The sequence below is a fragment of the Onychomys torridus genome, chromosome 6 (genome assembly GCF_903995425.1).
Source record: "Onychomys torridus chromosome 6, mOncTor1.1, whole genome shotgun sequence".
In the NCBI taxonomy this organism is placed as follows: Eukaryota; Metazoa; Chordata; class Mammalia; order Rodentia; family Cricetidae; genus Onychomys; species Onychomys torridus.
In genome coordinates this window covers 67,811,493-67,835,905 of record NC_050448.1, presented here as the reverse complement: position 1 = coordinate 67,835,905, position 24,413 = coordinate 67,811,493, and the positions used below count along the sequence as shown (strand labels likewise).

Below are 24,413 nucleotides of genomic sequence, written 5' to 3'. Positions count from 1 at the left end.
TGCATCAGAACAAGTACTTCACAAAAGTAGAGACCCACTCGCCTCCAGCCCAGTGGCTTGCGGCCATTAGTAACTCTTGAACTATCGAGCTCACTGCCCCTTGCAGTGTATTCAGTAAACAATTTTTCTTATTTAGTTATGAAGGGTGAACTGATTCACTCCACCAATTCTGTTGAACTGTGGTTTGGTTGATCCATTATCAGTGTGTAGAACACAGTAGTTAGTCCTGAAGCTGAGTGTACTCTAACACATGACAACCCTCTAAAACCCCAAAAGGAATGGCAGCAGAAGGTAGAACTGTCAATATCAAGGACCAAATATGTCTTGGAGTGGCCTACTATCATCTAAAACAGGAGCATACTGCCTGTATGTCTCTACTGAAAGAGAACATTCTTGAGGGAAATGTACTGATGCGGCACACCTTACATACCACAGTTGGTTTCACCTGAGAGTGTAGACTTTAAAGATAATCAGTCATTCATGATTGAGCAAGGTGGGAGCTTGTACAGTTGCTTAAGCTAAGTAGGACCATGAATATCAAACAGTACAGACTGCTAGGGGGCTATGATGAAATTAAAGAAATCAGCAAGGAACTTTAAAGTATATGAATTATGTACATACCCGAAGCCTTTTTGCCATCCCAGTGTGTTCTGTGAACAAGCCAGGCAGGTCCAGCAGGATTAGACTTTAGAGAGCTAAATAAGTTAGTGTCCCCTACCCAGGATGCTATACATAATATATCATGTATAAATTCTTTTTCTACATGAAATGGAATGTTTTTGTGCAGTATTGTACTGTGTTAGTCCCTCATTTTCAGTTTTCCCTCAGCTGCTGAATCCCAAGATCAACCTGCAGGCACATACAACATTTGGCAATGAACTTTCTGAGTACTCTACCAATGTTACATCCCTGTCCCACTTCTTGGCATGGCATGGTTATTGGTGAAATTATTAAGGCCACTCCACGTAGTTAAAAGGGAGGTTTATTTTGTGGGGTACTTACAAATGAGGGGGTAGGTTACAGGGTCTGGCAAGGGTATAGCACAATCCGGCGTTGTTCTCTGGAGAACTCTGCTCGGTCTACCTCCAGCGTCCAGAGTCCGGGAACCAAGAGAGTGAGTACTTCCCGATCCTTCGTCTTCCGCTTCCTCCTCTGCCCCGCCTTGTGGGCGTGACCATTACCAAAGCCTCAGTGGGGGTTGGAACTTCCAGGCCAATGCTGGGATGGCTACCCACTACACATGGTATTAAAGGACATTGCTTTGTCAACCTGCTCAACCTCAGAGGAAAGATTTCATTATATGTAATAGGATTGGAGATCAGCATGCATTGTGTGCAGAGGTCAGACATAGGTATGAAATTACTAAAAGTACTGTATTAGGGTAAGACACATATGATAACTGACAAGGTTATTAAGAAGATTCTACAACAGTCTATTCCTATAAATATAAGATGTAAGAGTGCTATGTAACTCTGGCTTCCTGGAACTCACTCTGTAGTTCACGCTAGCCTTAAACTCAGAGATCTTCCTGCCTCTGCCTCCCTGAGTGCTGTGATTAAAGGCATGTACCATCACCACCCAGTGCTGTAAGTATTCTTGGAGCAATTTTCCATATCCCACCTTGCCCAAGTTTCACATCCTTTCTACAGTTTGATGGGAAGGAGTTCCATGTGGGTTAGGAAAAGAAAAGTTCACAAAGCTTTTGAATAGGCTATGATTCTTGTAGGACAAGCTGAACAAATGGGTACACTAATACCCCAGTGACTTTTTATGTTAGAAGTCACTAGATGCTCAGAGGGCTATACTTAAGTGTAAAGTAAACACATCCCACGTAAATGGTTTCAATGGGATTTTGATCCCAGTCATAGAAAGAGGAAAGAGATTGATATACAGACCTAGAATAGTAATGGCTACCTCTATATAAAGTATTTAAATGGATGGAATCCATTACTACCTCCCCAATAATGAAAACAGCTTATCCAATAAAGGGCTTGTTTAAAGGACTTTTGGCCAAGCCTCTTCTGTGGGTGCATGTATAGTTACAGCAGTGTTGCATAGTGTTTGCAAGCCCTTCTACCAAAGCCATGTAAGCTATGTCAGGGGTACTGTCTTTTCAAACCACTAAGTACCACCCCACCCCCCACACACAAAAACAAATTGAACAACAAACCAACCTTGCTGGAAGAAAATCAACCCATCCCTTTGGATGCTGGATATATGGATGATACAAGTAAGAACACCAAACAGAAATAAGTAGCTACAGGGATATGTGAACAGAGTTATATTGGTTCAGTTGAAAAATGTCCCCATTGGTTCATGTATTTGACTGTTTGGTCCTCAGTTTGTGACACCATAAAGGGGACCTTAAATTTAATTGGGAAGCAGTTGGTATCACCCATAGCAACTGTGCTGTTATTGCACCAGTTGCCAAATGTTGACAGTGCAGCATGTGGAGTTCACTGCTGACTAGGATTGTGAGTGATGGCTTTGTACCATTAGCCCATATGGCATCTCTTGGCATTTATGAAAGCCAGACACAGGGAAGGAATGTCCAGCCCAGTTCCACCCTGATTTCTTGATGCCCTACAGCATAAGAATGTTATGTCTTTAGAAATAAAACCCAGTCCTAACATAAGCCAATAATCTATGTTTGAGGGGCCTCTGAAACTTTCCTGGACAATACCTTACAAGGCAAACCAAGGAGTTTATTGGCATTAGTTACTGGAGCATGAATAAGGTTACACACAGAAGCATGGGTGACTCAAATGCAGTAGCATTGAAAAAGCCCATGCCTGTGTAGGTGACAGCTCCTGAAAGCTGCATCCCTGGAGTTCCCCGGCACAGTATGCAGTCAGCTCTGCTAAAGAGTCTTTTCTCCCAGCAGTTGTGAATCTTGCCATTTTTTCATCTTTCTGGGCTTAGTGAGCTTCTTGAACCCTCTAAGTCTCCATAGCTTCTTCAATCTTGTGTTAGTTGCCTTCCCAAGTCTTACGATAGTCCTTTCTCCCTCCATGAGGGAGTGCTTCATTTTGGAAGAAACAACTCTGCAAGACTCCATGACTCCCCCTGGCTCTTGCATCTTCTCCATCCTCTCTCCTGCAATGTTTTCTGAGTCTTGAAGGGGGTAACAAGATATGTTTTTATTTTTGTATATGTGCGATTCATCACTGGACCATCGTGCCACAGCGACTGTCATTTATCCTCAGGAAACTGTCTGGTTATGAATCTCTGCAGTAAGTACTGTCTGTCTACAGAAGGCAGAGGAGAAGGAAGGGCATGTGGCAGTAACCAATGATCACAAACACAAATTTAAAAGGCAGTTTGACAGGCATAACATATCCATTTAACAAAACAATAGCAGTTACTTCCCTGAGGGCTCCTTGTTCTTAGGATTTTGTTCTGGCTTACAGTGCCAATTGGCTTAGTATGCAGGCAGACTTAGAGTCTGTAAATACCAGCCTTGAATTGTGGAGGCTGATGTGGTACAGGATTTTATAGGAGAAATGTGATTTTTGAAGTCTGAGGCAAAATCCAATGCTCATTTCCTTCTCTCATTCACAAGGAGGGGCATGTTTTTCTACAAAGCTGCTCAGGGTTTGGGGAGAGCAACACAGAGAATGTGAAACTGCCCATCCTTCTGCGTGTCTCTATTTACATGCTACACCGGTACTGTAATCTCTTGACTAGTTTGTTTAGATCTTATAAACACATGCATACTTTTATTTTTATTTAATTAGTATTTCTGTGCGGGGTCAAGGACTAGGAAGTACATTTTTCTATGTTGCTAACATCTGTTCTTGACCAGCTGGTATGTGGCTTCTTTTGTACTTTCTTACTTTTATAATATTACTTCATGTGAACAGCGGCTTTCATTCTCCACCCATACAGCTCCAAGTAAAAGACACTTTTATTATTCCTGTGTGGCAATTCAATTGCCGTCACAACATCTTCTTTTGCAGCTGCAAAATTTGTACATTTCAGTTTTCCGAAGTGAAGCTTCGGAGTTCCCGGTGGTGATTGTTCTCATCTCGCTTTTCTTCAACTGACTTTTAAGTTTTTTTTCACTCACATTGGTCTTTCTTCAGGTTTGTTTAGATACCTGAAACATTCAGACTTTTAATGCAGAAAGAATTGTGGGTGGAAATGTTCAGTCATGCAGAGTAAGTAAATCTGGAGATCTACTTTACAGCATGGTGTCATGGCTAACAATGCTCTGTTGTATATTTAAATTTTGCTAAGGGAATAGCTACCAATATTTGTTACCAGAAGCTAACAAAAGCAACAATAAGGGAATAGAAAAAAAAAAAAAACTAGAGGAGGTAATAGATTCATGGATGTGCTTATGGTCTCAATGCTGGTGATAGTTTCCTAAGTATATACTTATCCCCAAATTCTTCAAGATACACACATGAAATAGTTTTTTTTAATGTTTGTTTTTTCATTTGTTAGCTGTGTATGTGTATGCATATGTGTACATGCAGCACATGCTAGAGCATGCACACACACATACAGATATGCACCATGGCACATCAGGACAACCTTCTGAAGCTGGCTCTCCCCTTCTGCCTTTACACCAATCCTGGGAATAGAACTCAAGTAGTCACACTTGCACAATGAACACTTTTATGTACTGTGCTATCTCTCTGGTCCCCCATATTGGCAGTTTTCATGCCATTTTACCCCAGTAACATGGTTTAAAAATAAAGTAGGTAAAAATGTTGCATCCTTTTACCTTAGCTAGTATTCTTTGAGGCTGTCTCTGGCCTTATCTATTTAAAATTTCTCAGCACCAGCCTGAATGTTCTCTGTTAGGTTACAGGCCCTCTAGTTGCTTCTGTCTCCCAGAAATCAGACCCCATGCACTGCGGTCTGTCCTGTAGGAAGAACTGATGGTTCCTTTGCAGGAACTCAGGCCCCAGAGGCAGGAAGGGAAAAGCAAGCCCAACTTCTCCTCCATAAAATGATGGTCCTCCATGTACTTCCTTCCTTTGTGCATCTCGTCATGTTAACCAGGCCAGACTACATCACATGGGGTAGAACTTAAACCATGCCATGGAAACATCCCTTCTTTCTCTGGAAATGGATGGGTTGGTCTGTCCCTGCAGGATTCCCATGGACTGCAGATGACAACTGTCTCTCCCACTCTCCCACTTTAAGTTCTCTCTCCTGATGAAGTCCCTCTCAAGGTTTTTAAAGAGAAAATGCTCTCTCTCTTCAAGGCCTCACCATTGTCTCGGTGATGATACTCTATCTCTCCTAAATCCCTATTCCACTTCAAGGTTCAATCATGTCCTCGCCCATTGTCATGAGACACTCCCCCAAGAAAGCTCATCCTGAAGGACATTTTCATGTCAGCTTCTTTCCCAAACCAACCAACCTGCGTGTTTATTTATAACACTCTCTTGTCTTGACATTCTCTCTGCCAAACAAACTAGCCCATCATGCCTCAGTTTGTCAGGGGCATCTGGCAATTCAAGCTATTTTACCTTCACACACACACACACACACACACACACACACACACACACACACACACATGTATGTATTAAGTATACTCACGGTTTTGTTATCTAATAGTATCCTTTGTAATGGAGCTGTTGGTGTGATATCCTGCCAAGACATTTTAACAATATTGCTAAGTGCCACCTTCCTGCACTCAGCTTGTATATGGGGCTGTCAAAAGACTGTCTGAAGTCTGGAGGCTTCCTCTCCACATGGAGAGTCAGATGTAAGTACGTGCTCTGGGCACCAGCCCCCAAGGTTGCCCAACCAGTGACTGGAAGGTGTAGACGCTCCAAAGCTGAGCTCATTTCTTTCAAGGTAACACATCTTTGAGATGCAATTTGTAGTCTACAGCTCCTTGTGGTCTCCTACTGGGTGCTGAAATATGTCTACAATTTTGTTATTTGAGTTCTTGTTCTGCTTCTCTCTGTCACTGACCTCTCCTGTTAGACATTTATCAGTAAAGTACACATAAAAATGCTTCTCTGTGGAACAAGATGAGATGTCACTCAAACTTCCTATTGCCCTCGACTTCAACCTAAGAGACATCACCAGCTGCTTCTTTTTTTTTAAAGAATCGATCCAAATGAATAATAGAGTAAAGATTTGTATATATAGATTCCACAAAGGAATATAGATATAACTTTATTCCAGTACTCACTGGAAAGTTCCCTGCATGGTTCTTGCTGCTGAAGCAGTTTCTGAAGTTGAAGGTGGTGGTTTCACTGTTCCTGAGAATGTCAAATGGGGCTGGATAATCCTTTGGTTGCATAGGAAGCAAAAATAAGTATGGGTAAACACTTTTATCAAATATATTTTTATTTGTTGTTTGATTGGTTAGTTCATCTGTTGGTCTGTTGATCGGTTGGTTGGTTGGTTGGTTGGTTGGTTGGTTGGTTGGTTGGTTGGTTGGTTTGCTGTGTTTTTTACTGTCAAGTCTAATAAAAAGTCAATGTGGTGTAACAGTAAGGATCTAAAATAAGAAGTGAACTGTTGGATCTGGGGACCAGGGATTCCAGAAACTGACTTTGGGCAGATCACTCAACATTCTGCACTCTGAAAAATAAGAGTACAAAACACCACTTCACACAGCTCAAATACCCTGTTTAGATCACATAAATTCTTCTTCATCTTCTTCTGGTATGCCTAGGCCACCTGTGTGCACCCCACACAACCCGAATCCAGGCAGACCTTACCCGCCCTCTGCTGGTTGATTGAATAATTGCACCCATATTTTGTATGATGCTCATTTAACCCCCGGGAGTTTCCTTTCTCTCTCTTGACAGGCTTGCAGTACAGGGAGACTTGTGGTTGGTGGGTATTTCCTTAGCAGAGTTTAACTAGTTCAGTACTTATTCCACAAAGTCAGCATAGTGTGTTCCTGTATCATTTACACACATTAGGAGTAAATACGTAACACAGACAGAGAAAAGGACGTTGGCTTCAAATTGAGACAGCTTGAGTTTGCAGACCCGTGCTGAGGTCACCTCAGCTCCATGTAGGTATTCATTGAGATTTCCCTGCTTATAGTCCTTCTTAGACCCTGTGTTCTTTTATGAAAATATTGAGAGATGCAAAACAATTTATTTTTGTTAAAGGCATCACTGTGGGAAACAATGGTCTTCCCTCAGCAACCATATTAAAGGTACAAGTGAAGAAATTCAGATTCAGTGAGGTTAATCTATCTAAAGATACCAATTCTGTGTTTCCATTTTTTTTTTACTACTGCTTATCTTACCTGTAGTCATCACTTCGACCTTAAAGAAAACCTATACCAGCAGAATACATAGGTGCAGGGTAAGGGTTAGAGGGGGACATCCCAAAGCCATTTTCCATGTGAGAAGGCAGTTCTGGTATAAGGACCCTTAGCAGAGATTCTCCAGTTCTTGGCTGGGTTCTTAGAGGGTGGGAGAATCAAGCTCCAAGCAGATTTCACCCTAGAGCTTCCTCTTGTCTCCATCCATTGGGAAATTCATCTGACTTTCCCAAGCTATGAAGCAAAACACAAGCTTGAGAAACTACCATACATACTATAACTAAGATGGACTCTGGAGATACAAAGACGGAGGGCACACAGGTGCTAGCCTTTCAAGAGTTCAAGTTCTAATAGAAGGCAAACAGATAAAGAAATGACATTGTTGTTGTCATCCCACAAATTGTTAATCACCCCCACAAATGTTTATTGGTCACCTAGAGGCTGGGAGCACATCTCAGAGTAAGACATAATTCCAAGATCCACAAAACTTTCAAACTGTATGACTAACTGGGAGACATGAGCCACCATCCCAGTCCATCAGGAAAAGCAAGAGTTCTCAAGGTCCTTAATTAGGGATCTCTACCTTGAGAATGGAGGGTGGATGTTGTCCTTGGATTTCAAGAGTAATTAAGCTGTCTGTCAAAGCACATTCAGAGGCACTGACCTATGAGGTCTGCTATATCCAGAAGAGACGCAGTACTGGCTGAGTCAGAGGAGAGCAAAGACAAAGAAGGGAGTGGATGCTGAAAAGGGGTGCTCAGTGCAGATTGCGAAGAACCTGGTGCACCAGCACAAGTCCTGATTTTATTCTGAAGGTAGTAAGGACACTAGGCCCAGAGAACCTAGACGTGCTGGTTGGTTGGTTGGTTGGTTGGTTGGTTGGTTGATAGTTGTCTTTTTTTTTTTTTTTTAAAGAAATTGCTGCATGGGCAGTGTGAAAAGTGAAAAGTCAATAACATAATAAATAAAATACTTGAGTAATAACGATAAGTATAGAACTCAGGCCACAGCACAAGAAATAAGAGAGAGAAGCTATATCAGGAGCCTTTTCTAAGCTCAAATCCCTAAGGATTACAACTAGCAGATGTGAATAATAGTCAACATATGTTGATGTCTATTATGTCCTCAGTTGGTGTTGGGTGCTTCACCCACATCATCTCATCTGCTTTTCATGGTGGGCTTCTAGGTAAGATGCTTGTACATCTCATTTTGTAGATCTGGAAATAAAACCTTAGATTTGGTCCCAGAGTCATTTGGATCCAAAGAAGAGATGCTGAACCAGTAACACTACAGTTTCCTACTCTTCATGTGGCTGCAGAGGAGGGGAAGGGTGACATGGAGTTTTCCAGCTTGGATAAGGCTTTTGGAGAAAGAAATGTGCTTACTGTCAGATTGTGAGAGCTGGGATTTCCGATGTAAAGTTCCTATGTAAAGAGACCTGACACCCAGAGAATGATCTTATCCATAGAATAAAGCATTATCAAGGTAGACAAACTGTGACTGTAGGTGAGAGATCATCTGTAGAAAAGTAGAGAGGAAACAGAAAAGGACAGAGGACTCTGATATTCCAAGTAGGCAGAAGAAAAGCACTGCAGAGGAATTTGGTAAGAGATAGACAAAGAAGCAGGAGGAACAGCATGCTCTTCTTCGGGGGCTCACTGGCTCCAGTTGTCTTTGCTAAGGAAATCTTAGTATCCTCTGCCAACATGGATTTCTGGATACTGGCCCATGGATTAGTAAAATGAACAAAAGTCTGGAGAAATGTCTCAGCACGTTAGAGCACTTGCTGTATAAGCATGAATACTGAGTTCAAATCCCCAGTACTCATGTAATAAGCTGGGTTATTATACACCTGTAACACCAATGTTATGGAGTCCAGAGACAGATGGATCGGTGAGACTCCAAGTTCATGGAGAGACCTCCTCTCAAAGGAATAAAGTACAGAGGGATAAAAACAAAGTAATTGATATCCTCTTCTGGCCACTATACACATATAGTATGTGCTCACACACACATAGACCACACACACATAAACACATCTGCACATACAAAACTGCATCAGAACTGTCAGCCCTGTAGTGTTTCTCTACTACACTCTTGATGAAATCTCAGTGAAAACATTGACATCCAGTCACTCAGAGCTGTCCCCCAGCAGCATCACTGTTTATGCACTTCCTCTTACACAAGAGCTTTCACTTCTGTGCTTAGATGTCATTTAAAGTCCAAAAGGGAAACAATTCTATTCTTAGAGTTTCAGGATGTCCTGATACACAAGACAGGCTGACTTTATCTCATAGAAACAGTTTGCCCCTGTAGCCATGCTGATCACTAATCACATATCTAAGCGGAGGGGCCATGTAGATCAACTCTGCTAAGTAGAAAGGTAGTGTGGGACTAATGAGAGCCATGATGCACAGTACATGTTGGGAAGGAGAAACAGAATTGTATGCTTCACCAACTGCAGACTGTGGTGCAGAAAATTCCCACCAATCAGCACAAACCCTGGAACTAGTAATAAAGTCAAGTCGCAGGAGGCAAGAGTAATAAAAGCCAACTGCTTCACTGCATACCAGCCATGAAAAAATCCAAATTTGAAAATTGAAACAGTATAATTTATAACAATAACAAAACCAGAAAGGTGCTTGAGTCTAAATTTAGACTTGTATGGGATTTATGTACAGAATGTGGCAGAACCAATGGATTTTTTTAAAATCTCATAAATGGAGAGACAGTCTAGATTGATACATTGAAAGGCTCCATGTGGTTAAGGCATCAGTCCTCCCAGCTTGATCATAGGTTTCACACAAACCCACTCAAGATCTCAGAAAGCTGGTTTTTTTTCATATTGAGAAATTGATTTTAAAGTTTATATGGAAAGACAAAATGCCTAGAAGAGACAATATAATGCTGCAGGAGAAAAAAAAAGTTGAAAGATTAACATCATTTAATTTTGAGACATGTTAGAAAGCTACAGCAATCAAAACTGTATGGTATTGGTGAAAGAACATAAATGTAGCCCACTACACTACAGGTAAAGCCAGACTGTCCTAAGAAAGGAACAAAAGCAATTCAAATAAGAAAAGACAACGCTTTTGCTTTACACACACACACACAAAAAAAAAGAGCCTAGACACGGCTACCTCTTGCAGAAATTAACTTAGAATGAATCATAGCCTTGAACGCAAAATTACAGACCTTCTGGAAGAAAACAGGCAAAAATCTAGGCACTCCTGGACATGGTAACAACTCTGAGATGCAGGACCAAAAGCATGATCCATAAAGAAATATTGCCAAGTTGAACTTGACTGAAATGTGTACATTTCTATTCTATAAACAATGTTTTAAAAATGAAAAGATGAGGACCCTAGGAAGGACTCATGGATTGACCAGCAAAGTTGAAATAGATGAGATCTACATGAGCAAAGTGGGGGTAAGGGAGGGTAATGGAGGGCAAGAGATGGGGAATGAGAACATAGGGGAACAGGAGGTTTGAGCTGGAATAGGGACAGACTGGGAGAGCAAGGAAAGAGATAAATGATAAATGAAGACATCATGGGAATAGGGAGAAACAGAGCATTAGGGAAGTTCCCAGGAATCCACAAGGATGACCATACCTTAGACTACTGGTAATAGTCAAGAGGGTGCCTGAACTGGCCTACTCCGGTGACCAGATGGCTGAATACCCTAACTGTCATCATAGAACCCTCATCCAGTGACTGACAGAAGTAGATGCAGAGATCCATGGCTGGGTGCCAGTCAGAGCTCCACGAGTCCAGTTGATGAGAGAGAGGAGGAATTCTATGAGCCAGGGACATCGAGATCATGATGGGAAAATGTACAGAGTCAGACAGCCAAACTAGTGGAAATGCATGAACTGTGGACCAATAGCTGAGGAGCCCCCATGGAACATATACTGGTGAAACACTTCTGAGCAGTGTTGGACGTTTGCTGAAAGAGGGGATGCTTACAAAGCATTGGCCTCTACAGTGAGGCAAGCTCCTGCTACAGCCCACAACTGCCTGAGGAATTTGCTTTGCTAAATACCTAATTCCACCTCTTGATGGTCTTGCCTTCCACATAACACTAGAAAGAGAATAGAACTGCACCAAGTTCTTTGCTGTTGTAATGACAATCATCTTATCTCCACCTGAGAACTCAGCACAGTGCCTTGGACATCCATCTCACCAATGTTCTGTTCATAAAGCCATATGTGCAATATTTTCTTTCTAAACTCTTAAAATGAATAAATAAAGCACCTATACCAGAAATCTAAAAAAAAAGAAAAGAAAAGAAAAGACAAGCAACAGACTGGGAGAAAAAAATGTTTGTAAAATGTCTAAGAAAGGACCTATATACAAAATATGCAAATGACTCTTAAAGACCAGTGGTAAGGGCTGTTCCCCTAACTACTGGTGCCAACTGGTTTGTTCTGCTCTTAATTTTGGTCAGAGAAGCTTCTTATTGCAGAGGGTAGTGGTGATTGCAGAGACATAACTGTTCAAAGTTCTGTGAATACATGCCTATGGGTGCTCAGCCATATACAGAACATCTATAACAACCCCCAAAGGCTCAGGGAACATCAAGGAAGAAGGGGCAGAAAGAATGCAAGAGTCAGAGGATAAGGAGGGGTGCAGTGAAATGGCAGTCTCTGGACAAGTCATGGCTTTCTGAGCTCATAGTTGCTGTGCTTATCTGCACAAGACCTGCAAAAAAAAAAAAAAGCCAGTTATAATTTCTAGTATGGATGGGAGGGACTCTCAACATTTCCCCAGCTGAGGATGCTGAAGGAAGGAGAACTACTTTTATTTAGGGCAGGGAGACATTAGTAGGATGTCCATGTCCCAGTAGATGACTCCCCTTGCATTCACATATGAGCAGCAAAGTTAGGACTCAGTGAGTTATGAAAAAGAACAGAGAACATGACATTGAGAAGGGAATGTATTAAATTGGAGGGAGAAGACGCGTGTGAATATGACCAAAATACTAGGCATAAATGTAAGATATTTCCAAAGGAAAAAAGTCAGATAAGTAAACAAATAATCCAAGTAGGAAATTAACAAAATATCTGACAAAAAATGACAAGAAACATATAACACACACACACACACACACACACACACACACACACACACACATGCATGCACACACGTGTGCACACATACATATACAGACTAAAACACATTAACCATTTGTCATTAGGGCATTTCAAACTAAAGCAACAATGACATACCACTACACATATTTTAGAATAGCTAGATTCAGAAGACTGATAACACCCAGTGCTGGTGCAGAAGAAAAGAAATAAAAGCTATCACCCATTGTTGATGTGAACAAAACATGTTCTGTAGCTCTAGGAAGACAGTTTGGCAATTACCTATGGAAGTAAAGCATCCACACCAAGTCCCACCGCCAACCAAGAAGCTATTTGCAATATATCTTCTGGGAGAGGGAACAACTATTTTTCTCCAGTGGAGTGTCACCGGGTATATCAAACACCCACCAGGGCAGGCCCCATGCCCAGGAGTAGCTGACCAACACAAAATGAACTCCATGGTTTTTGTGTGCATTTTGGTTTGATAAGTTTTGTCTTTTTTTCCTGTTTGTTTTAATTTTGTTGTGAGGAAGTTTTGAGTTCTAAGAGAGAAAAAGCATGAAGCTAGGTGAGTAGTAGAGAGATGGGGAGGATCTGGGAGGTGTTGGAGGAGAGGAAAATAGGATCAAAATGAACATGATAGGGTTTTTAAACCATATATGTAACCAATATAAAAAGTCATTAGTTAAATGTTTTACATTCGTTTTTCCATACTAAGTCCTCAAACTCCAACATCTGACTTCAGCTATCAGCACATCTCTGTTCTGAGCAGATACCTTCAAGAGCTTAATACATGAGCTATAATGTTAAATGAGGTAGCCAGACCAAGAAAGAAACCACATAAGTTCATGTAATAAAATCCAAAATAAGCAAGATCGTGGGAGCTGAAGGTAGAATGATGATTTCAGAGTGTTGGAGGAAAAGGAAATGAAAAGATGATAGACAATGTACACTTCAGTTATGCTACAGAACCTAAGTCCTAGAGATCTACTATATAACTAATAGTACTCTGTTGTATCCTTAAATTACTCGAAGGGGTAAATCCTGTGCTAAGTGCTTCTACTGCTTATAAGGTAACATATTAAGTACCTGGAAAGAGTTTTGGAAAGTGATGGATATATTTAAAGCCTTGTCAGCAATGATGATTTTATATGAGCATAATTGTCCCCAAACTAATAAAGCAGTCTACATTAAATGTATATAGGTTTTTCATATGTCGATAATATCTCAATAAAATATTTAAAAAGCAAAACAAAATAGCTCAATAACCACATGTGGCCCATGGCTACTGTGCTGCTACACACAGGTTTAAATTAATGCTGCACAGACTTGCCTGCACTATTTGTCCTATCCTCTTCCCCCGCTCTGAAAATCTGTGCACCAGAATGTCACACAACAAAAAAGACAGCTGTCATCAGAGAGTTCAGGACCAGTCAAATGTGAGCCAGACAGAGGCAAAACCATAGACAGGGTGAAGGCCTTGGAGACCTGGACCATCACAATTATAAGGGGAGGTTAAACACAAAGTTTGGGAACAGAGATGACCTACAGAGATAGCTACATGTAAGGTCAGGGACAGCAACAGTGAGCAGAGAAAGCAATTTGTCCAAAGGCTTCACCTCTCTGGCTTCTAGAGTCTCAGAACCCACTGTCCTGGTACCAGCACCACAGTGTGCTAATGGCAGGTTGGGGACCAGCAAGCCCCAGGATGCCAGAATTCCACCCACACCTGTAGCAACTGCCCTTCAGGTCTGCACCTACCTTGGTTCCATTGGCACCACCTGGTCACAGCTTTCTCATCCAGCAAGGGCAGGCAGTTACCTGCTGGTTCTTCCAAGGTCCTCCTTCTCCCTTTCCCTCCCACAACCCCTCACTGAGCCAGCTCAGCTCTCCAGCACTAGTACTAGTACTAGTACTAGTACTCCTGAACCCCAAAGCATCTCAGGCAGGGAAAATACCTGTATCATGAGAAGGAGCAAGCTACTAAATGAGCATATGAGGAAGGGTCTAGACATGGCATTTGTATTAAACACTGATGGATAACTATAAGTCAGCCATGTGAATACATGAGAGTACAGGAACACTGCAGACAGTGGAATCAGTATTGACAAAGACTCAATATCCACAGCCTATGAACAGGCCTCTAGCAAGAAGATCCCCTGAAGCACATCAGATCCCTGGTCCTCCCTTTCTTATCTTCCACCCCCTTCCAGCTGATTATTTTTCTAAGGAAGTCAATATTGTCCTCCTTAGTTTATCCAGCTTATAAATATGCAAACACTTTATCCTTAAACTCCTTTGTAATATTTTAAGTCCCTCTCTCTTTCTTTTAAATAGCAATCCAGAGGGTTTTATGATTTTCTAAATTTGACAAGACAACAAATCAAGAGGTTAAAGAAACATCCTTGATCATTGCAACTAGAATCGTGTGTGTGTGTGTGTGTGTGTGTGTGTGTGTGTGTGTGTGCAGATATGTGCACATGTGTGCTTACAGATACCAGAGGTCGATGTCAAGTGTCTTCCTCAATCGTTATCCACTTTATTATTTGAAACATGGTCTCTCACTCAAGCTGGCACTCACAGATTGCCTGGGCTGGTTGGCCAGTGAGCTCAGGGACCTACCTGTCTTTATGCCCTAGCACTGGATTTATAGATGCCCTATGATGATTTTTAGGTGTGTGCTGGGGACCAGACTCAGATCCTCGTGTTTGTACAATAGGTGAAGCCATCTCTTCAGACCCTACACCTAGAATCTAAACCAAAATTTCCATGACTGTGAATGACATCGTAACTTGCATTTCCTAAATCATGAGAACTTTATGGATTGTGAACTAAATAGGGGTAGGGAAGCATCCCTGGACCAGCAGCCCATAATACCAGAAAAATACTTTTGGAATTTGAAATTCATCACACATTTAAAATATCTAAGAACAATGGGGCAGTGAGAGTGGAGTTAGTCCAGTTCCAGGAGATCTAATACAATACCCTCTTCCAGCTTCTACTGACATCAGGAATGAGCATGGTGCATGAACACGCAGGCAGGCAAAAGCACTCACAAGACTAAAACAAATAATTTTTTAAAAGGACAGAATTAAGGGATATCCTTGCCTTATATCCAAAAAATAAATAACTAAACTTTTTATCATCATAAGAATACTGATGATGACTGCAATTACTTTGGGTTCTCAGTAATGGAAGTTGACTACTAAATAGCAATGATCAGCAGTGTGTCTTTAACACACAGGGGCACATGTGCATGCACTTGGAATTTCGATCTAATTTCTCTCCATGCAACAGTCATAAATTTATAAGGCTTTAAGATGGATAGTACTTGTTCGGGGCCTTTGTGAATAGCACAAGAAATAGAAGCAAGATGGACACGATGGCCCATGAAGGGGCAGAGGTAGAAGAATTAGGAGTTAAAGGCCATTTCTGGTTACACTGTGAGTCTGAAGCCAGCCTGGGATACACAAGATGCTGTCAGGGATTATAGACAGCTGGAGGTAGATCTCTGCAAAACCTACACAAAATAATAGCAAAAAAAAAAGTTTGTTTCTTGCCTATAAAGTGGAGACAATCTACCCTCCTGTCCCCAGAAGCGTTCTCCTGTAGGTCAGATTGGGCGAGCTGCATCAAAGTGCCACGGTGGGTTGCCCAATACGCAAAGACGTTTGATGGGTGGATGATAATCTAAGGATAAAGAAGTGAGCAATGACAAAGAGAATGATAGAACCAAGATTCAAGAGGATTTCAACAGATTAGAATTATAGGGAAACTATTAACATGACTAAATCAAGACAAACCAGAGGCCTTCAGAGAGGCTGACAAACAGGACTGTGAGGGTGTGATGGGGTGAGAGGTGGCTAATAGCAACTGTGATGAAGTAGGCTGATGGTGTGACATGGTGACCAGACAAGTGAAGAAGTCCTGAGCTGCACTGCATAGGCTGAGGAAGAGGCAGAGGAGGACGAGGAGGAGGACACGAACCCCAAACTATACCAGTGACTAGTGTCTTGCATGTAACGTCAACTGAAGCACATTGTGGGTTCAAGGGAAATATTTGAATTCAGTTAACTCTGAATTAGGGACCACTGGTAATTATCACCAGCTATAAAGACTTGGGAGCACCCAAAAGACAGCTGGTGTGACAAAGGAATAGTGACCCAGCTTAGCACCAGCATGTACTTGTTGTGTGACCTTAAGAAAGTGACTTGATGCCTCCAAACCATTCCTATTTCCTCAAGTCTGATGGGAGATTGCTACTGCTCAACAGTTAGGGATTAAGCAAAATCACACATGGCAGGCACGCTGCACAGAGCACGCACAGAGAGGACAAGCAAGGCCCTCAGTCACTCACCTGGGAATTCTTTTTTGTGGATAACACGACTCACTTTGACACTGACTCAGTTTCCCTCTGACCTCTTCATTGCGGGCTAGGACCCTTCTTCACATCTGCCTAGAGGGGCTCAGCAAATACAGACCCAGAAAAAACAGCTGCAGTGTCGCCTGCTCCAAGACAGACCAGTAGAGCATGGCAGCCCACATTCCCTAGATCTTCAGATGTAGCAGATCTTCTGAGGTGTTAGCTGGGGCCCTACTGTGTGCCATAGCAGGGAAACATACCCCAGCCCAGAGTTTATAATCTAGTGGGAAAGTCAAGTGATGGGGTTCAGGGAAGGAGGGAGGGAATTACACACAAGGTGTCAACAAAGGACAACACGAGTCAGTCCTAACTTGGGGACTTCTAGAACTGGATGCAAGCAGAGTGTGGGGGTCAGTAGGGAATTCCTCAGCTTTCCTCTGAAACAGCTGTACCCAGTCTCCCTGATGGGGCCTCCAGCTCCTTGCCCAGGAGGAGACACTTCTTACTTCAGTCCACTGTGGAGAGATCAGACGTTTATGCCACACCTCCCAGGAATTGCACTCCCTCCCACCACTCCTTTCCAACATCAGCTGTAAGTCCCTACCCTTTGCAGCCCTGCCTGACAGAACTTGCTGGGCCAGAAACACACCTGGACCTGCTCTGCCTGCCTCGAAGCTCCTGAAAAGAATGTACAGCTTCCCCAGAACCAATGCACCCTGGTCTTCTGCCCTTTTCTTCCCATTCTCAGCATCTGTGGTAGCCTCTGGCCACAACACAGGCAATTTTCAGGGGCAAGGATGACCCCTGAGTATCTGTTGAGCTCAAATTTGGTGCCACCACACATTCCCTTATCCATTCTAACATATTCTAGAGAAAAGGCAAAGGCGGTGTCCAGATGGCCACGCAGAGACAGAAAGGGAGATGTCCCGAGAGGCAAAGGGAAAACAAGAAATCGATACAGGTGAAGATGAGGGAGGCAGAAGGGCAAAGATAGAAGCAGTAGAAGGAACAATGCGGAAGTGTAGATAGGGCAGGCCAAGGGGCAAAGAGGAAGAGCATGGAAGCATGAGGGAAGGCATAGGGGCAGGAAGGGTCATTACATGGGGAAGAAAGGGGCATCACACGGGGCAGGAAGGGGCATCACACGGGGCAGGAAGGAGCATCACACAGGGCAGAAAGGGGCAACAGGCCATGAGCTCTCCAGGGCTGAGGCCACCACAGTGAGAAGGTCACATACTACCCAGTCGGGGCACAGATAGATCCAGGAGAATAATGACTCCCCAGATCTCACAGTTGGTGAGGAATCCACCACAAGGTGGGGACAATGAGTGACCTAGAATTAGGGAGTTAACTTGTAAGCAATCTGGCAAATCACAGCCAGTGGGCTGGCTTGAGTCATAAAAATCGCTGGGATTTTCCACTCTGCAGCAAGCATCCAAGACAAGTGGGAAGCCACGGCCTCCCCTGATAGCCCCACCCATCCTTCATTCCACAGACACTTAGCTGGCACCAGTAATGTGTCTGGCCCTGGGTGGAACCCTGGAAACGTTACCACAAAAAGCAGGTGCAGCTCCCAAGAGGGCCAGGATTGGGAGGGGGAATGAGAGGAGGGATAAGCCAGCAGGAGGCTTGGGAAAGTCTGTGGGCACCAGGAAGCAGCTGTTCCGGAAAAGCTAACCTTCAAGAAATACCTTTAAAATGGAGAAGAACCGAGGCATCAGGATGGAGCATGAGAACAGAGGCATAAAGATGGCAAACAGCAGAAGGGGTGGGAAAGGCTGTGGTTGTTTACTCAGGCTACAGTGTGGTTTCCACCAGGGGATGATAGGAAGCATGCCCCACCCCAGACCCAGAGAGCCTTCCTTTAACTCACTGGACAAAGAGGAACAAGCCTGCTTGGAGTTCAGTCTTATGTAAAATAGGGCATTTGCCCTTCATAGTGCTCACTTCACAGGCTCTCCTCTACTCCCTGCTTAAACTGTGGAAAACAAATCAATGAGCTCAGGAGCCGGCCCCACCCACAGTCCTGCACCATAGGCTCTCCCAGGCCTGCCAGCCTGTGGGTGTATCTTGCTCCTCCTTGTACATCACAAAACTTGAACTCAGCCTGCACAGAACTCCCCCATGTGGCTGAGAAGGGTGCCTAGAACAGCACATCCTTCCCTGCCAGAGTCAAACAGGGTTAAGAGTCAGAGGCAATCACACTACAGACAGGGATGACTGTGACTGTACACACCTGAGCTGAACCGTGACTGAACGCCAAGAGTGGGTTCTAAGATCCCTGCTCACATCCGTTCCTCTAATCCTCATCTCAGTTCTCTGAGGCTGCTGTTGGGATACTCTAAGTGACTGATGGGGAGCTAGGAAGAATTTCTCAATAAAAAGGGGACAAACTGCCTGCATCGGCTGCCTCAGAACTGACTTTGAAAAGGCCCTTGACAGCTGAGTGCTCTGAGTTAGTTAAAGCATGTATTTAAAATCTGCAAAGTTCAGTAGTTTGGAGTAAGCAGCAATCCAGACCATGGGGCCTTCATGAGGAGGCCTCTGTGAGAGCTGACAGAGTATGGGGGACCCTATAATTCCCCTCCAAAACCCATGAGTCCTTGAGGCCTGGAAGTGAGGATTAAATTGAAGAGAAGGGGCATCTACTTTGGAAGATAGAAAGAGAAGTCAATAAGTCAAAACTTTGTCTTAGTCCATTTTGTGCTTCTTTAACAGAATACTCGAGACTAGGTAATTTACAAAAAAAAACAAACATTTATTTTGTATAGTCTGGACACTGTGAGGTCAGCATCTGGCCAAGGCCTTATTGTCACATCATCCCCTGGCAGAGTGGGAAAGCACAAGAGAGTAGGGGGTTGGGGCACACTCATTTTTATAACAAACCCACTTTTACAGTAACAACATTAATGCATTGATTGATTACCTCTAAAAAAGTCCATCTCTCAACACTATTGCCTATCAGGGACTGGGTTTCTAATATGTTAATGTCGAGAGGTTCAACACAACTGTGACTGACAGGTGGATTTGGGTGAGGCTATTTCTTAGCATCTCATGACTACCCCTATGACTACTCCCTGTGTGGGAGGTATTAAATTCATCCTTGCTGAGAAGTCTGTCCCCAGCCTCTATCCATACAGAAAGGTCTGCACTGACTCTGACAGAAAGGCCTGCGAGGCTTGCATTCTACCCCTGCTGTGTAAATCAGGAATGGCTGGTATGTCCCTTTAAGCCTGAACCACTAGACAAATCATTCCTTCCTTCTCCTGATTACATGCCCAGGATGCCTTAGGAAAAATGACAAATGAACAGAGTCAACTTAATGATATCTGAAGGTCTGTGAAAAGCAAAAAACAGAGTAAATGTGAGGTTGTAAAGGCTCACCATGTTGCAAGAGATGTGAAAACACTCTAAAAGCAAAAACCTAATCTGAGCACCAAAGGAGTTATAAACAGATGGAGAATGTATGCTTAAGCATCATTTTCTCCATATCTAATAAAGCAAGGACCAGCTTGGGTGCATCTTTCGAACAGTGGTGGGAGTGGGGGCTGTCTCAGCTACAATGATGAAGGGCACTTCCCTCTAGGAAGGAGGAGCTGGCAGGGGTGTTACAGAATACAAAGGCTCTGGGCCCACTCTCAGCTCAGTAGGGCCCAGATAGGCACAGGCAGACTACAGACACTGGACAGCACCCATGAACGCAGCTCTGCTTGGCTGGTCTTCAGAGTGGTTTGTGGACAAGGCTCAGAAGACTGGAGACATAGAATCCATTACAGACAAGTCTCTGCTGTCAGCTTGTGCCTCCTGGAGGGATCAGGGTAGACTACTGGACCTGTCCAGCAGGGCTTCCCACAGAGCAGTGATGAACAAAGTAGGTAGTTGTGAATGGGACTGGGATCAGCTCTTTCATCCAGTGTCTTTTTCAGCAAACATCTGTATCATGCAATGTGTCAGGCTCAGCTCAGGAGCTGACACAGGATATGTAGTAACAAAGACATGTCAGCTGCTGTCCTGGAAAATCTGATAACCCAGAAGAGAATAGACATGTCTGAAGGGAATCTCAGCCCTTAAATATGGGGAATATTCAAATGTGAACAAGGAGGGCTGGGGCTATGGATGAGCATTGGAGCTGCCAGACAGATCATGGGTGACTGCATTCAAGGCAAGAGACAGGTAACAAGGGAAAGAGAGCTTCATCTGGCTGTGCAGGTGAGTGTTCTTGGGAGAGGAAAGTAGAAAGAGGAAGTGGCACCCAGCCCCTGAGGATGGTAAGTGCACAGCTTGGAAGACACTGGAGAATGTCAATAAGAGAGGATGCTGTAAGTGCAACACAAGAAAAGGGAACTAGATGAAGCAGTGAAGAGAGCGGGCCAGAGGTGCTGAGCCAAGGTGGGAGGTAAGGACAGACACCTAGCAGGAGGAAGAGCATCCTCAGATCGGACTGGGGCCTCCCTCAGTGCTTGAAGTGAGGCCATGTCTTGATGATGTCATACAATGCCTGTCCAGGGGACAGGATGTTGGACACATCACTGTGGCCCATTAGCAGGTAGTTGGGGGTCAGGTACCCCTTGGCCACGGCACACTGGATCAGGTCCTGAGCTGCTTCCAGAGCGGCTTTATTTGGAGGCTTTTCTGCAAAACATATTTACCCATAATCATTAAGACCTCAAAGCTGAAAACAAAATCTCAAAGCTGCTTGGCTATGGCATAGCCAGGCACCCGGATTCCAGTCTTCCTCATCTCCCACCCTAGCCTGTCCCACAATCACCATAGCCAACAACTAATTAGGCACAAAGCAAAGTCAAAACTATTGTGTTTCCTAATTCCATCTGGTCAAAATTTCCTTAGAAAATTCAAAACTGCTCTGGAATAGAACACTTAGCATGGCACAGTTTCTCAGTATGTGTGCAGAACAGATACAGCTCACGGGATTATCCTCTGCTATGTCATCACAGGCAATGATGCATCCCAACATTATTGCCATGGTTACGAAGGAAGAACACACATTTCCCAAATGAGATGTAAAGGTACCAAAGTTTTCAAGACTTTTTTTTTCTCCTTTGCTCTGTGCTTGCCTTGGGTATGGACATAAAGTGAGATAGTTTTGGAAGAATGTGGGTGAATTGGAGGCAAATATTCTATTTGGGAGATGCTCCTAGTAGCAGTAATTCTTTACTGAGAATTTTCTAGAATATTCTGTGGATGCTACCATGTACTTCCAGTGTCAAAATGTTGTCTCCATTTGCCCAGTATTTCCTGAGTATCCACACGATGCTTCATCAGGCAGAACTCTCTGCCCCACTTGTACCTTACCTACAAAGTTTCCCATGAAGGCAATTCCTAGCGCAATGTCATTGTATCCATAGGTGTGAGAACCTTCGATATTCCAGCCAACTCCTTCATATATTCCACCATCCTGGCCCACTAGAAAGCTAGGATTGAGTAAAAGAAAATAAGAAAGTCTGAGAAGCACAATTTTCTCCAGTCATTCCTGTAATCATTAATATGTTCTTTCATCCATTTATCACATTTTGTCTAGATGTCCTGTATGTGCCCAATGTGCATAAATCAGAAGCAAAACCATGGCTCTGTACTCTGCCTTCATCCCCAGCACTGAATCTGACTCAACCAAGATGACTCTAGACCTCCTCGACACTGTGAGCAATGGGCATTCTGACCATTGAGCATTCTGGTCCCGAAGCTTTCTCCTTCCAGGCTTCCACAGCCAATGCTCTCTTAGTCTCTCTCCTTTGCAGTTCTTCCTTGGGTCACTGCCATCTTACCTACCTTCCCTTAACTACTGTGTTTCTCAGAACCCTATGCCTCCTCCTTAGGACCCTGGTCTAGCCGCTCTCCCCTCCCACTGAATACATTCACCCAGATTAAACACTTATCCCCTCCCATAGCTTTAACTGTTATCTGTAAAAGCCAACATGTCAAAGAAACTACTTGCCTTTTGCATATTCTGCAGCCAGAAAATGAAGTCCCATCTTAAGTCTCTCATTTCCTTCTCCCAGCCCCATTCAACCACTACCCGTGGCTCATCAATTACCTCTTTTACATAGCTTTTAAATTCTTCCACTACTCCTGTCCAACTGTCACTATCCAGCTCCAACTTGGATTACTATAACAGCACCCTGCCCACAGTTTTGCCTCCCTCCAATCCACTCTTAAAATCATAGCCAGGAGGCTGGAGAGATGGCTCCACAGTTAAGAGTGCTTGATGCTCTTGCACTGGACGTGGGTTTGGTTCGCAGCACCCATAGAGTGGCTCACAACCATCTGTAATTCCAGTTACAGGGGATCCAACACCCTCTTCTGACCTCTGCAGGAACCAGGTCTGCATGTGGTGCACATACATATTTGCAGGCAAAACACTCACACACATAAAATAAATATTTTGTTTTTAGCCTTTAAAATGGCATGGCTTTCCAAATAGTTTCCAGTTCCCCTTCACACAAAATCAGTTTTCAGTTTTACTTACAAGATATACAGAGTGGTCCGGCTCCTACAGCCCCCACCTACCCTTCTCTTGGAAATCCATTTTTAGGTTTGAGTGGAACACGTTTTTGTTTCCTCAAAGACACATGCTCTGTTTATAGCCCAAGCTTTTCAATGTGCTGTTCTTCTCTAACTAGATCACTCTCTCTTTGTCAACCAACTCCTACACTCTGTCCATGTTCCAATAAGGATGGCTCTCACCTTTCATTCCTCCAAAGACTTCCATCTTACCTGTGCCCTGATCTTCTTCCAACACTGTACTTAACATTTTGCATTATAATTATTTGTTTATTGTTTCTCTCAAAAGGGAAGGGACCATATCAATCTTGCCTAGCCCTAGACAGAGTAGACACCTAAAAAATGTGGGTTACAAAGTTAAAGGATGAGGCATGAGTGGGTGCCTTACCCAGTTACAGCCATATCAGTGTTGGCACTAGCACATCATGTACTGAGGTGGGCAGATTCCACTGTAGGTTTAGAAGTTGAGAAACAAGAATCAACTCATCTGGTGTTCACTAGTTTGCAATGTTCATATTTGTAGTAAGTTCCCTACAATCTGCTATGGCTATAGAAAGACTATAAAAGGTCCTGAAAATGAAGCAGGTTCTCTCTTACATACAAAGACTGCCCTTAACAAAGAGGTGGGGGGACAGACACAGCTAGAACATCAGTGGCACATTGCAGAAGCAAACCAATCTGAGGCCAGTCACAAGATTCATTGTTTAAGTCCCTAATAAATAACCTAGGTCTATTGTATTCTAACCCTAAGTCCAACCTATGAAAAGTACAAGGCATCTCCCAAATGTCTTCTGTATTTCAATAGATTAATATGTCCCTTTAATTTAATCCTGGTGTGAAAGGAACCAGAAGAGACTATTTGATCTCGATCACTGTCTCCAAACAGAAAATGTTGTCCATACTGTAGAGATGAGACAAATGAGCCCAGAGGGGTTACAAGTCCTGTGTGGTGAGTAGCAGAAGACCCGTAAGGTTCTAACATCAAAGAGAACAAGCTGGAACTGGCCAGGACCAACACCCCTTGTTGGTTAAAGCAGGGTACCTAAGAAGGCTCACCCCTACTCTGCCCTTCCTTGTTTTCTCACTACCTCTTAGGCAGTATTTCAGTCTTTCTGATCTGGAAGAACTGGAGAATATACCTGAGAGGTTAGGTAGCCCAAATTGTAGCCTGAATGATACCT

At 43.3% G+C, this 24,413-nt stretch overlaps 1 protein-coding gene across 1 annotated transcript in view; it reads right to left on the bottom strand.

The window, feature by feature from the left end:
- Positions 1-19,504: 19,504 nt before the first annotated feature.
- LOC118585919 (peptidoglycan recognition protein 3) overlaps positions 19,505-24,413 on the bottom strand; it is a 42,813-nt gene continuing 37,904 nt past the window's right edge. Inside the window, exons 7-8 of the mRNA XM_036190917.1 lie at positions 22,027-22,145; positions 19,505-21,345 (exon numbers count right to left, since the gene is read on the bottom strand). Coding sequence (XP_036046810.1) covers positions 21,167-21,345; positions 22,027-22,145 — 298 coding nt within the window. The 3' untranslated portion in view covers positions 19,505-21,166. The remainder of the gene's footprint in view (positions 21,346-22,026; positions 22,146-24,413) is intronic.